This window comes from Aythya fuligula, chromosome 4, assembly GCF_009819795.1.
Source record: "Aythya fuligula isolate bAytFul2 chromosome 4, bAytFul2.pri, whole genome shotgun sequence".
In the NCBI taxonomy this organism is placed as follows: Eukaryota; Metazoa; Chordata; class Aves; order Anseriformes; family Anatidae; genus Aythya; species Aythya fuligula.
In genome coordinates this window covers 20,822,183-20,837,448 of record NC_045562.1, presented here as the reverse complement: position 1 = coordinate 20,837,448, position 15,266 = coordinate 20,822,183, and the positions used below count along the sequence as shown (strand labels likewise).

The 15,266-nt window shown below is 37.8% G+C and overlaps 1 protein-coding gene across 2 annotated transcripts in view; it reads left to right on the top strand.

Moving 5' to 3' along the window:
* The window catches only part of WWC2 (WW and C2 domain containing 2), a 99,858-nt gene that overhangs the window by 55,689 nt on the left and 28,903 nt on the right, over positions 1–15,266 (top strand). For both annotated transcript variants that reach the window (XM_032186397.1, XM_032186398.1), the window contains exons 5-10: positions 312–391; positions 3,687–3,816; positions 4,445–4,591; positions 5,542–5,615; positions 9,700–9,942; positions 14,340–14,429. In XM_032186397.1, the coding sequence (XP_032042288.1) occupies positions 312–391; positions 3,687–3,816; positions 4,445–4,591; positions 5,542–5,615; positions 9,700–9,942; positions 14,340–14,429 (764 nt within the window). The remainder of the gene's footprint in view (positions 1–311; positions 392–3,686; positions 3,817–4,444; positions 4,592–5,541; positions 5,616–9,699; positions 9,943–14,339; positions 14,430–15,266) is intronic.

Here is a 15,266-nt window from a genome sequence, read left to right as displayed (position 1 = left end):
ACAGTTGGAATGCATGCTTAACAAGTGAGAAGTAAATTACTTGTTAAAGTTCTCTCAGGTTTAATAACACAGTGTGGTATCAATACAAATAAGGAATGTGATTTAATCTGCTTGTGTCCCTTTAATACTAAAGCATGTTGCCCATAGACATAAGGAAGAGAACAGATCCTTTTGTTTCTAATGTGTGTCAGTAGAGCAATTTACTTTCTTTTTCTCTCATCTGATGTAGAGAATACATTAATTGTTCAAAGCCATGTGTTATGCCATTTAACAAGAGGAATTTTCTAAGTCTTGCTTTGATTTAACACAAGGTTAAGAAGCTGAAGAGGGAACTCTCTCAGATGAAGCAAGAGCTGCTGTACAAGGAACAGGGCTTTGAAACGCTGCAACAGTGAGTAATAAAATAGTTGAAATTGACTTAATTCAGTCATCTGATTTCTTTCTTTTTTTTTTTTTTTTTCTTTGTCATGGAATTGAATACATCTTATGTGAGATAATTATTGGGGGAAAAATGAGAATATAACAACTCTTTTTGTTGCACTTAGGAAACAGGAAATCAGTAGAAATAGCAAACCTATTATGCAAGTGTTAACGTGAGAAATCTCTTCCCCCTTCTATTTTTTTTTTCATGAAGGAGCTTGTGTTGCAAAGAAGCAGAAAGAAGGTCATACACACACATACACACAAAGTAATTAGGTCTGTCTTTCCTCCTTCCCCAGATCTCAGCTCAAAAGAGAGAGGAGGGTGCAGATCTCAGAGGTATAAATGGTGCCACAATTGTGCAGGGTTTGAAGTGAGTCACAATTTGAGGATTAGAGACCTGACTTTCTTTGTTCCAGTTGCTGGAATGCCTGGGCTCCAAAGGGCTGATGCTGAACTGGGTGAACATTCTGGGTATTTAACCAGTTGGAATATTAGGAACTGATTTTTTTTAATTATTATTTCTTCCCAGTCAGAGCAATCCCTGCTGCTCTTGACTTACAAAGTTGGGCCAGAAAGTATTAAACATTACTCAAAACTATCACCACAGAGAACATGGTGGTTCACTGTGGGACATGAGTTGCTGCAGAGGAATCTTTACTAACAAGTATGTTTTCTTAACTAACGTGAACAAAGAATTATTAATGCTAGTCATTAGTATTGCAGTATGTACCCATACATTAATACAGGAAAATGCTGAGCTGTGTGCTCTTGCTACACTAGTTCCAGTAGCAAAAGCAATGTTGCATTGTTAATTTAACGCTGTTTGGATTCTTTTACCCCTTTCCTCAGGACCTCCTGTGTATGTTAGTGTAATGTCATATAAGTAATAACCTTTATTCTGGAGAGCTCGCAGAATATATAGGGAAGATGGACAAAATGTAGGAGAAGGGAGGTGTACTTCTATCTTGCTGGTAGAGTGCTAAAACACAGAGAAGTGATTTGCTCAGGTTGACAGAGTATCTGTGTTTGGAGCTGAGTGACTGGGGTTATTTCCCACTTCTTACCAAAGCATGTTGTAGGTTGTTTAATGTTGTTTCCTTTGTATTGTAATAGATCAGTTTGGGACAGTAAGGTTTTTGTTGTTGTTGTTGTTTTTGAACTGGGAGAAAGAAATTCTGGTCCCAGAAATGGCCAGGAAAAATGGTGAAAGCAAATGTTGCTCCGTCAATGCTATTGTAATTACAGACTTGTCCAAATGGAGCAAATTATTTATTTTTTCTTAGTATGAAGAGTTTGAAGTTGATTAGGAACTGAAAACCCTTGGCACCTTAGTAGGATACCAATCAAATCCCTACCGTCTTTCCTTTTGACTAAAACAGAAATGTAACATTTGTTGTTATTTAAATATATAAAGACTGGAGTGGAGGGGAGAAAAAGATAATTGACTGAATTTAATAAACAGATTAATAAATTAGATTTCATTTGAAGCAGAGTTTAGAAAAGACAGACATACTGATTCTAAAGTTTAAGGTAATAAGAACTTATGCTGCTGTCCCAAGATTAAAGGTTAGCCAATCATGCTGGTTTTATTATATTAATTCAACAATGAAGTATTGTTTTGAGGCAGCTTGCTCACAAGCCATTTTGATAGGAATCCAAAGCATGTTTCAGAAACTGTCAACAGCATTCCACAGCAACACAATGGACATTTGTTTTAAAAATTCAGTCAGCAACTTATGAACAGTACTAATCCCATTAATTTGAAACAGGAAGATGGAATATTGTATATGTCAGAGATCCTTCTTGTCCATCTTAATTACATACAGAATAAAGTAGTTGCAATTTGAAAGTGACACGTTGTATTACTAGGCAGCATGTGGCGTATTACCCAGCTGTTCATTCATGACTGCAATTGTTGGCATATCCTCTATCTCTTTGACTTTAGCAACCTGATGAGTTACCAGAAATTGGGTGCTTGCAGAGAATAAGTCTGTGAAGTGTGTGCATACCTACAAAAATGTTTGAGGATCTTTCAAGTTGAAACAAATATATTCTTGAATGGGAATCTTGAGTGTTGAGTCGTATTTTTTAATCAAATTCTCATTAAAAAAAAAATAAGGCTGTTCTGTTTTGCATAAAAACTGAAACATGGAGAAAGGAAAAAAGATGCTGTCACATCTTTAATGACTGCATTAGAACCTTGATATCTTTGTGCATAAATTTAGAAGAAAAACAGAATACTTTGTTACCGGTTTTGTGTTCTTGCAGGGGATGCTTGAGATCACTTCTGATCACTAAAGCATTTGTTCAGTCTTCACTCACAAGGTTAATGTCTTGTAGCAAAGATGATGGGTGATGATTAAAAAAAAGAAAACCAATTGCACTATAAAAATGCATTCTCTACTAGATGCTCGACTTTTGTGAAGATGCCTGTTGTTTTTAATTTTGCAAAGCACAGCTGCAATCATTTATATGATGCTATGAAATATTCAGTTAAACTAGAGGTTGGAGAAATGTGTTTACAAACTATACTTTTAAGTCAAGACTGAAATAGCTTTTTTTTTTTTTTCTCTGAGTTTGGGAACCTTGTTATTGTTAAGTTAAAATTTTGTAAAGTTAATGATATTGCAGGTATTCAGTAAATTGTCTGGTGTATGACATGGTATTAATTATCCAGAGTTTTGCTTGTCTGTTGGATGCCACATTGTGGGTCTGGGTGGAGGAGTACTGCTCAAAATAAATTCTGATTCTGTAAGGATCACACACAGTTAATATTATAAAAGTTGTGCCCTAAAGTTGCTTCTCTGCTGCAGAGAGTTAGGGTGGGGATGGGATTTTTGATTGTGTTGTCAGCAATACGCTATAATTCTGGTAGCATGTTAGGAGTATTATTTCAGATAGTGCTTGCTCTGTGCCCCACATGTCCTTAAGGCTGGATCAACTAAAAAACGTGGAGTCTCTGCTTTTGGTAAGGCCCCGCTAGTGGCCTAAGGTGGTTTTAATGCCAGCACTAGGTTTTTCCGTAAAATTTCCCATGTCAGCAAAACCCATCCACTGTATGTGCGTTAGACACCTTGACACTTTTGCTAAGCATTAAATACTAAGTATTTTAATGCAGATTTCAATGTCCTTTTTTCTCTTTACGTGTCTGTTAATGGAAATAGTCTCTCCTTCCCTTCTATTCTCTGACTATGCTTGTCAGAAACAAAACAGCAGAGGCGTTATTTGCTGCATTCAGTATTAATATTCTTTGTTTTCCACAGAATTGACCAAAAAATGTCTGGAGGACAGAGTGGGTATGAACTGTGTGAAGCCAAAGCCATCCTGAGTGAACTGAAATCTATCAGAAAGGCAATAAGTTCAGGGGAGAGAGAAAAACAAGATTTAATGAAGGTATTTCCTAGGGCTGACATAACTTTTGTGTGGATTTATTTTATCATAAGGAGCTTTGATGATGCTAAATACATGTTAGACTTTTTCAAGGGATGCTCAAAACTGTGAGTGAAAGTAGCATTAAAATCACTTTTCAGATGCAGAAACTGAAGCCTGTGACTTTCTTAATTCAAAAAGTCACTCTATGGCAGTCAGAGAATATAGATATCTGAATTTATAGGTAAGGTGCAGTGCATGTTACCTCTAAACAACAATTTAAAATATTAAATGGACAAAACTTGAGAGATACACATTTAGATGTGTAAGTGGTACAAGTCTTCCAAATCTAAATTGCACTACGTCAATTTCTGAAACCATATCTTTTCTTTTTTTAATCATCCAGTTATTTAAAATTGTTTGATAAAAGGAGGGGAGAGAGAAAAAGAGAGAGAACGAGAATGGCATTGTCATACTTAGTATCATCTATGAACTGCTTGGTTAGAAGGCTAGTTTGCTTAATGTGAGGAATGAAAACTAGAACATTTATACTGGAATCTTTTAGGTGAACATCTTTTGAAGAGGAACTAGTATAAATGCTGTAAAGTACAAAGGCACTTTAACACCATCTCATTCTCTGTTTCCTGAACAGAGTCTTGCAAAGCTGAGAGAGAAATTCAGTCTTGACCAGACCATTGGGACATCTGAACCAGACTTGAGTTCGAGCTCTGTAAACTCCCAGCTGTGTTTTTCTAGACAAACATTGGATACAGGGTCTCAGACTGACATTTCTGGTGAGGTGAGCTTTTTTCATTTTGTCAAATGTAAAGAGAAATTAAATCAGAATGCTGTGGTTAATGGAACTGGCTGTTTCAAATGGCTGTTTACTGTTGCTGATAGGTGCATATATATGCATGTTTAAAGAGAAAATTCCTTAGTTAACTGATTTTCCCCTTAAATTTCAAATCAGGATTCAGATGAAGTTTCTACATTTGGCATGAAGCATTTATCTGGCATCTTATTTAATCAAACAGTTCCAGTACACTGAAGTTCAGCATAAGTAGGTAGTATTGTGTGGATCTGTCTGTATGGTTATGTTGCACCTTACAGACTTGCTTTGATCTGAAGATGTTTTTAATTTTCAGAAAGAAGATCTCAGAATTTAACTGTGCAATTTCATTTCACACAGCTGAAATGCTGTTAATGGAACTACCTCTTCAATGATTCATTAATAATTTCTCTGTTTCACTGACAGTGTATTTACAGTGACAGAAAGCTGTGCTTAATTTTGGCACCTTCTTTGAACTTCCATGGGCTAGATTTGTAAGGAAGAGTAGTTTGGCACTACGTTTGCCAAAGAGCTACACTTGTCTATGTTTTTTAACAAATTTTTTTGAAGTCTTACTTTAAGATGTACTGACCTAACCCTGAATTTTAAGTTCAGTGGAGTTCAAAGTTCAAATTTTTGGGTGCAATCAATGCAAGACTTGTTTGAAAATGCCCTTGATTTGCTCTGATAGAATATGGTAGTACAGTAGTTACAAACACATGAACTTTATCAGAAGAAAACAGCACCGTTGTTTATCTAAGTATATTCCTAACCGTGCATATAGCAGCAAGCATGTAGCTGAAGGCGGGTGTGGTTTTATTTTCTAAGTAGTAATTTTTCTACCCTGTGCATTTGTTTGGTGTTGTTGATTCATTTTACAGTTTTACACAGTAATAAGGCTAATATTTTTTTCTCAACAGGTTGGAGCAAGAAGTAGATCAAATTTAGCAGAGAAGGTCAGATTAAGTCTCCAGTATGAAGAGGCAAAAAGAAGGTAATGGGGTTAGTTGCTTTGTTAAATTACAGTCTTGAGCTGGGAGGTTTCCGACCTCTCCAGTACTAACATTGTGCTCACAGTGACATCTAGTGGACACCTCTCTGGAAATACCAGGCATTACTGTAAAATGTTTCTTCAGAATGCAAAGCGGGCTTTCAGGAGCCTTCAGTGCTGTTGAGCAGTAGTTTTCACATTTAATGCTAAGTTACATATGTTAAGAAATAAAATGCAGCCAGTGACAAGTTAACGGCAGATTAAGGGAATAGAGTGAAATGGCATTCCACTGACAGGGGTTGCTAGTCTGTTCACGTCCGTGTAAATCCTTCTTTGGGGTCATCATTTCAGTTCACAATGCCACTGAAGGTTCTTCAGGTTTAGAGTTGCCTCAAATTTTCAGCACACGTTTGGTAGGTTTAATTATCTCTCTTTCCCTGAGATTTTGAATAATTTAAATACTTGTTATCACTGTGGGGTTATTTTTTTAATGAGTTTAACCTGAGGAGAGAAGAATTCAGGAACTGTCCCACTGCTGAATGTGAAATGCTTTTCAAATAAAGTTCTGCAGTAGCTGATCTTGAAAGCGGTGTCATTTTGATGGATTGCCATAGCTCTGAAAGAATGGTCGTCAGCAAGCAGAACATTCTGGGTTAGAGTGACATGCCTGCTGGTACGCCAGAGGAGTAGTGCTGCATAATACTGGGGGAAGGTTTATTCTTTGTAAAAAAATAAAAATAAATAAATAAATCATGGATATGTTTTTATTATTAATGTATTAATTGTGTTGTATTATTTTCTAATATTTTCCACAAAATTAAGTATCAGCTATTCAGAAACCACACAGCTTTTGTTATGTACTTTAACAGAAATAGAAGTCTCACACCCAGGGTTCCTATTCTATGTTAAAAAACAAAGCAAAACAATAAAATAAAAACTAGCACTTTTCCACAGATGAAAATTGTGATGAGAACTCCATTTATGCTGTGACTTAATTATTAACTCATTTGGAATACTGTGGCATGCTCAGTTAGAAAACCAGGAAGAGATATTGTAAGCCTTTACTTTGTATTTATATGTTTTAAAGGCAGGAGGTAGCACAACTGATGTTTTCCTGTCTAATTCCAAATATATGTCCTCTTCATGTATGTTAGTAGCTATGATCCTTGCTGGAAACAACAGTAACTCTTTATATCCTCATTAGGGATCCTAAAAAGTTATTATATAATCAATGCAGTCAACAAAGAGTGCTGTGGCTGTTGTGTTTCTTCAGTATTGAATTTGGGTGATTTTGCCTCAAAATCATTGTGTACATAGTATTAATGGTCAGATGGTGTTTTAGGTGCATATAGATGGCGTTTTCTGTCAACTTCTTTCATCCAAAACCAGATCATCCTCTCTTTTGTCTATGTCTTGATACAAGGAAGTCCCACCATTGTGTTTTATATCTCATTTGCAGGAACAAGAAAGTACCTGGCAGTAAGTTGGTATATTGCTTCTAGCTAATAGAAAAGCACAGTGCACAGTGTTTGAGGTGTGTTCTGCTGCAGCACAGGATCTTACTGTCTCATAAATTAGCCAAGAATGTGGGTCAAAATTGCAGTAGCTCAAGTACTTAATCTTTACATAACTAAGTAATTGTTCTGTGCAACATCAGTGTGTTTCAGGCTTAAAATACCTTTTAAATGGTGTCTTTATTCAGTTTTGTCAGAGAACTTCCAAATAATGGGTATTCCTTTCCACTTTAAATAAGGCAGTCAGATTACTTGAAGACACTGTTGGAATGGTTTTATCAGTGATTGTAGGGTAAACTTAATAAAGTGTACATATCTCAGAATAACAAAAAAATGTACTAAAATGCAGTATCTAATCACATTCCCCCTAATTATTATGGCCATTGTAATAATCACTGGAAGTTAATAAATATTGGCCATCTTTTCTGAAATATGAAATGTGCAAATTCTTAGTTGCTTTGTATTTAAAAAGAGGGAGAGACGCTCTTGTGAGTGAAGTTCTTTACTTCAAAAAGTTATTTCCAAAATTATCAGATAATTGTGTATGTTGCATATTTTATGTTGTTAAGCCAGCAGCCTCTTGAAGAGGAGGAATGTTGTCTGTGGAAAAGGGTATCAGGATAGCAGAGAGTTATCTGTAGCAGAGGGAGCAAAAGAACTGTTGGGAGACCATTCCGTTAGCCATCAAGCAGCTGTCAATAGCAGCTGCTTAGAACAAGGTTAGCTACAGAGCCAGGGTTAGCTGGAGCTAGTGACCTGGAGATTGAAATCTTAACACCTCATTATCCATCTGAAATGATGCAGTTGTTTTCCCTCTGCATACAGCTTCTCCAAAGGACTGTTAAATTGTATACATAGCGGCAAAATATGTTGAAATGCTTCATTTCATTTCATCCTGCTGTTTGGTTATGGTAACACTGCTGATGGTATTTCTGTTTATTTTTGCATTGTTGTTTTGTGAAAATGCTCAAACTTGTTCTTGCAGCACTTTGATGGGTGTATTTTTTATTAATATTTTTATAGCTGTTGTTTTTTCATTGAGGTGCAGATGAGATAAATTTTACCCATGGAACAAGAAAGGGGAGGTTCCCCTTAAGCTTCTAGTATGAGCAACAGGATAGTTAGATTTAATATTAACTATTCTTAGCTTTGACCATAAATAAAAACCTTAATGTACTGTAAAATTAATAGTTGAGGTGCAAAATAAGCATGATATCATTAGTTTTGTAAATGACAGAAAACAGACTGGAAAGATGAAACGTGTTTTCCTAGAAATCTGTCGGGACTACAGAAATATGACACAAACCAAATTGTGTGTGTGTGATGATGCAACATGGCATGGGTCATTACTTTAGGCAGTGCCTGTTAACACTGAAGTTGCACAGACTTGGATCAGTTTGTGAGCTAACTTAGGTGTATTTAACTGTGGTAGTTATATATAAACACAACAGATAAATTCCTCTTGCCCTAGATTGTCAGGGAATGTCTTCCTATTTTGACTTTTCCTTTCTCTGCTTTTTCCCAGCCCACAACAAAGTGATGAGGAAGGCTCAGAGCCATTACATAGATCAGAGCTTCCCATAACTCTCTATGCAGTTATTTCAGGCATAGCTAAGGCTGGAAGTGATTAGAAGTTACCATCTGGCTAGATATGTGGCACCTGTAGTGGGAATTTTTATGCTTTATGTAGTTTCCAGTGGACAATGAGTCTTTATTGCAAAACCTGCACTTTTGTGCTGTGCTGCTGAGCCCAATGGCAGAGCGGTTCTGGAGACTGAATACTGGCAATAACCTTTCTTGATCAGAATGGAGCCATCGTACAATAATAATGTAGGGAACTTCCTTTGCTATCCCAAATCTTGGGCTCCTAACGCCGTGATCAGACATCTACAGTGGAATAGCAGTTGCACAGACTTCCAAGCAGATACTTTTCCTTCAGGCGTCCACTGTCATATTGCCTTTTCATTTCATCACATAGGAGAACAATGCTCCTACCTTTTAAGATTTGCATGCGCATCTGCTGCTGAAGTGAGCACCTTGATATTGTGTGTGTTCTTTAACGGTGGTCCTTGCTGCTTGAGAAGCAATCAGTCTCCAACAGCTTGGAGAAATAGATCATACTCCTAGATGAGTAAAGCAAAGTAAAGCTTTTTCAGTAAAACTTTTATTAACGTTGAGACTTTTAATTCAACTCAGGAGGAACTCACTTTTAATGCATATGCATATTACTGTGCATTTTAGCATTCTTCCATATACGAAGCAGGTAACTTTAGAAAAGGCACCACAGTTCCAAGGTTTGGCATTCATTTCTTCATTCTCAGAAGTACATTCTTCTGAGGTATTTAGGGCAGAGAGGATTACACAGCCTGTTGGCCTGGATAGGTGGCTTGCTTCTCTGTCAAAGTCTGCGTTCTTGTGAAGTAAATGTAATTAAAAGTATGTTAAGTAAGAAAAGTTGAAAGTAGAAAAAGTAGTTATATACTCACACCTTTCAAAATATTGTATCATTTCTGTCTTTCCTCATAATTGCGTGCTGTGCTGGGCTCAGACAAATCTGTTATGTTTTATTTTAGCATGGCTAACTTAAAGATCGAACTGTCTAAGCTAGATAGTGAGGCCTGGCCTGGGGCACTGGATGTGGAAAAGGAAAAACTGATGCTAATCAATGAAAAAGAAGAGCTTTTGAAGGAACTCCAGTTTATTACACCACGCAAACGTACTCAAGATGAGCTAGAGCAGCTAGAAGCAGAAAGGAAGAGGCTTGAAGAGGAGCTGCATTCTGTAAAGAGCACACCCAGTCAAGCACTTGCTGAAAGGTAAGGGGTTGTTTCTGCTGGTATTAAATGCCTCTTTCTGCAATCTAACCTTTGTACTTGTTACAGACCCTGAACTGTGCCTTGATGGGCTGTTTTCCTTCAGTAACTGTTCTATGTAGGTCTTAATTAAATGTGTTATTAGCCCACTGGGCAGAAACACAAAGAAGTCTTCTGTACTCTGAGAGAATGCGAACACCCTGTATGTGCTCTGCAATATCAGTTGCTCTGCATTTCTTACCAGCATGAAAATGCCTGTGACAGATGTTAAATAACTGAGGAATGTCAACAGACCAGCAGGAGGGCAATACATCATTCACTAGTGTCTGATAATAGCAGCAAACTATTTGAACTCAGGTTACAAAGATTATCTTGATTGTTGCAACATCTGAAGCCTTTCATTGTGAGTTTTATTACATGCAAAAATGCAACCGAAAGAGAAAAAAAAGAAGAAAAAAAAAAAAAAAGTTGAGAGGAGAAGCATAATTGCTGCAAAACTTTCCTAACTTGTCGCTTCCTAACTGGCAACTGAAGCAACTCCCACGATAAATGGTATTAGCCAGATTCAGAGTTGGAGAAAATCAAAGGTGACTGTCACAAATGGACTTTTCATCAACTGTAAGTGGAAATAAACTTATGGGAATCTCTAGCACACATAAAATGCAATAAGCACAAAATGTCACTTTATTTATCAGTGCAGTATGCCTTACTGAAGTAATATAATCAGCATTGTAAGACTTTCCTACTTCCCGCTGTGAGGAAACACCTGCTGGTGCTCCGTTTCCACTCAATGGTGAAATTCTTATTTTTGACATTAGAAGGCGGCTCCTAAATTTTAACTGAGTAGTGAGGAAATTCCTTCTCGTTTCCAAATAAGTGTGTGTGAATTAGGCATGGTTTTTAAACGTATTTGTATACATCCTAATATTTAAAACTGCACCATACTAAGAATCCAAAAGTGTTATAGGATAATGGTTGTGTCCTACTACCCTTCTACAGGAGAAATTACCAGTCTGTCTTGATAGTATCCAAATTACAATGGCTCCATTGCTTTCTGTCCATTAATAAATGGACAATAAGTGGTAAATAATAAAATCACATAGACAAAAAATTTGAAACTAAGGTTTTGATGATAATGCTGTTGTAAGTAATAGCTGAGTCTTGACTATTACTGTGAATAATTAGCTTATTACATACTTAGTCTTTGGTTTTGGTTTTGAGTGTTTAGTGCCAAATAAAATTGTGCACATAACCTTTTTCCCACACATGCCAGATGCCAAACTTGGAGAACGGCAAGAAAAAACTGTTTCCCATTCAAGTGAAAATGAAACAGCACCTTTTTGTTTTGTTTTGTTCTGTTTTATTTTTCCAAGGGTAGTGACACAGGTAGTTATTATATCTTAAGATTCTTTTTCCTCTATTTTCTTCAAGTTATTCTGCTTTGATTTTTATTCTGCAGCTGAAAATGTGGAGTAGTCTTCTGCGGTTACTGTATGATTTCATGTCATACTCTGCTGGTTGAGGCAGTATTTATGGTGTTTTCTGGCTGGCTTCTGTGCCATTCCAGTGAAGCTCCAGTGAATCTCTACCTGCAGCTCTTTATCATATTAAAACTGTCTCCCTCTTGATGACTTCAGAGCAAGTCAGTTCTTTCACACCAAGCTAATTTGGAGATTGTTTCTGGTGTGTCTGCTATGAATTTAAAGAAAATCCTATTTTTTGTAGAGGAATTCAGATGATGAAACTTTTCCTGAATCTATAAAAAGGTTACAGTTAATTGTGTCAGATCAAACGTCATCATTTTATTCCTTAGAGACGAGGAAGATTCTGCTTTCCATTTTCGGTGGAGTAGCCGCACCACCTTCAAAGCGCAGCACTGTCATTGCATTACTATTTTCTTTCATAAAGTTTCATGAATACGTTAGGTTTCCAGTCTTTCACTGATACTGATAATAAAGCAACAGTATAAGAAGCTGTGGATTGTGTCAGGAGCATGATATGACAAGTTGTTTTTCCTTTTGTAAGTTGTTTTTTTTTTTTTTTTAAGGGGGAAGAATAAACAGGAAACTTGCTCTGACTTACAAACATTGCCAGTGTAGCCCTGGGTTATTTTGGAGAAGAGTGCTGAAACTGCCACTAGTAGATGTACTTGGAGTCAGTTTACAGAAGCAGGGTATAAATCGTAACATATCAGCTTCAAAAAAGCAGACAGGGCTTAGTCTAGCTGCCCGAAGAAGCCTTCCAGCAACTGCTCAGAAATAGCTGCATTGTGGAACTGCTGAGAACTGTGTGCTGCTTTATTGCCTCTGCATTTGTGTTAGGGAGAGACTCCATTACTTCTGGAGTCCTTGGCAGAATCTCGGTAATCACAGGCCTTTAGATGGATGCATGTTAATCTCCGTGATTGTGCTGCTGCCTGTAGTACTGCCCCCCCAGTCTTGTGTCTCGCAAACAGACGTGTCCACATAAATTTCCACTGAAAGGTGAAGTGTGTACGTGTTAACGTCTTAATGTTTTTGTTTGCTCGTTAAAGATTTTAGGCCTCTGTCATCAGTGTTACAGTCTATGATCGAAATGGGAGAAAGGTGTCTCAAATCACTCCTGCGATGAGCATTGGATGAATTCAGATCCGAGGGTTGCAAGGGGAGTTTACCCTGCTGATGGTTAGGGTGTTTACATGGTCTGTGGCATGTTAAAGATCCTGTCAATGCTATAAAGTAGGTTTCAAAGTATGGAAGTTGGCTTGATGTAGGAGGGAAAAAATAGCTTGAATCTCAATTAGTTGTGGGATAATGAATTTATTTATTGAAAAGTCACAAAAGAGTTAACAAAGAGTGCTGTTGCTTGAGAAAAGCGGGATAGATTGTGCTTTAAAAGAAGGCAGAAGGCACTATATAGTTAAAAGTGCTGGGAGGGAATGTCTGATACCCCAGTTGAGCTTAATTCTTGGCTGGGAAACCTGTGTGCATGAGCAGGGAATGAAATACCGCGTTATGCTTTTACCAGCACCAGCAGGTATTGGCAGATGAAGGCGTTACCGCGGTGTAGGAGCACACGCAGTGTGCGCAGTGAAGTGGAAGTTCACACCCTGGCTGACCTCGGGGTAACTTCTTCACCTTTGCATAACCCAGATTCGCTCGCTGAATGAGCATGGGTGTAAGCAAGTGCTTTTCATGCTTTGTTGAATCGAGGACTTAATGCCTTTTAACTGGTATCTTGCACTGGGGGAGCGAGTTCTGGGAACTCTGGAGTATTTCCTTCAGTTTGCATAAGAAAGCAATGGTTGATTTTTGGTTTTGTTCTTTGAAGTGTTTCTCTGCAGTTGAATTTTAATTTACACGTCTTTGAGATGCCAGAAAGGCCAGAGGAAAGGTTTCTGAGAATGGACCTGAAACCTTTTTAGAGTAATTTTTGTTGTCCCTCAGATTAGTTGCTTAAGAACTTGTTACATGTATCAGTTGACTGAACAGGGGCTAGAGAATACACTAATCCACAACTACAGCAGGGTTTTAGCTGAAACCACTGAGGGAAAGCAATTTATTTGGTGTTGCAAATGGAGTGATAAAAGGGAGTTATAAAAGGAAAAGCCACTGTAAGGGTTATTGAATCCTTTCTGTTAGCAGCCAGCCGAAAGGGGTGGGAGAACTCTACCGTTTGGAGCTGTAGAGCTAGGCTGGATGGCAGTGCAGGAGGTAATAATCCTGCTTTGTAATAAAGGTGAGCCTCAATAATGAGCATTACAATGCTGTGTTGCTCAGATGTGATGAAAAAACAGTTGGGAATGTAGATATTTTTACCAAGGACTCCTAAATGGGATCCGCCATCTCAGAACTTTACGTTTGGATCCGGCCTATTTATTGTGCTTTGTCTTTAGGAAGACTCTGAGATCAAAGGGAGAGCTTTAATATTAAACTCCCTGCAGCGCTACCCCAAGTTCTCAAGTTGTCAGTGTCAGTAGTGGTATCAGTGTTCTTTTGCTGTTTGTGGTGCTGCTGTTGTCTTCCCCTGAAACTATACTAAGTGAGGAGCCAAGCTGTAGCGTGGCTTTTTAAGACAGTAGTAGTGCAGATCTTATTTTCCTGAAGTTGTAGCTGTTTTCCCAGTGTTTGTGTGTCAGTCCTAGTTTCACTTGGTGCAGTATGAACGTACCAACGTGCTGCTCACTTGCACGCTTAGCAGGCTCGTTGCAGTGCTTAGTATTCTGCAGTCAAAGTCACTCTGCTGAAGTGGTTGGGGTTTAATGATAGGATTGAGAGCTAGTGCAGCCTCTTGGATTTTAGTAGTCAGCAACCAGATGAAAATGAGGGATGTTCACTGTGTTTCTGTCTTACCATGAGGTATTTTAGCCTTGTGACTATTCAGTAATGCTTTTCTCTACTTACGTGTACCTCTGTTTCCAGGTTGAAACTGGAGGAGAGAAGAAAAGAGTTGGTACAGAAACTTGAAGAAACTACAAAACTGACTACTTATTTGCATTCGCAGCTTAGGAGGTGAGGCTGTACTGCAGAATGTAAAACCGGGCTTCAGCAACAGGCTGGTGGACTTGGTTGTCTTGGATTTTTCTCTTAGCTGGAGGCTGAACAAAATTTGTTTAATATTAAAGTAAGAAAATGCAAGTATAATAGCTTCAAGCATTCTGCCTCTGTGTGAACCTGGTGTACCTTCAGATTTTTAGTAAATATTCAAGACCGGATTAAATGGATTTATTTTTGCATTGCTTCTATAATTAAACAGAGGTACATTTTCTTGCTCCAGTGTAAATAAATAAACAAATTGTGAATTCCCTAATTGGTCAGATCTCCACAATGCTGTCACTGAGGAGACAAAATTGTTCCTCAGGCATCTGTGTAAAATGAGAAGTGCAGCCTTTGATCTGCATAATGACCAGAGAGGCTCAGTGCATGCATGTGTACGTGTAAATACTTGTGTGAATAGGTGGTTCTGATTTCATTCTTCAACTCTGACTTGTGCTTTCTGTAGACAGAGAAGTACCCTCTGCAGGATATATTTTCCTCAGTCATTGTTTCAAAATATGACTGTGGGTTCATGAAATTCATAGTGATAACAAAGTAGTAATCAGTTACAGCAACTGTGAACTCAAACTCAGTGCTCTGATGGGAATTCTCATATTTAACAGCTCATGTATGGTCCTAAGGAAGAGTTTCTCCCATTTCTGGACTGCACCCTGGGCCACCAAACCATGTGTCCATTACGTCTATTTACAAATTCCTGAATTTGGTCAAACTCCGTATGTATCCCAGTGGGATACACCAGTCAAACAGCTGCATTAATGTTTGGGTACTGCTTGAAAAATACAAATGGGTTTT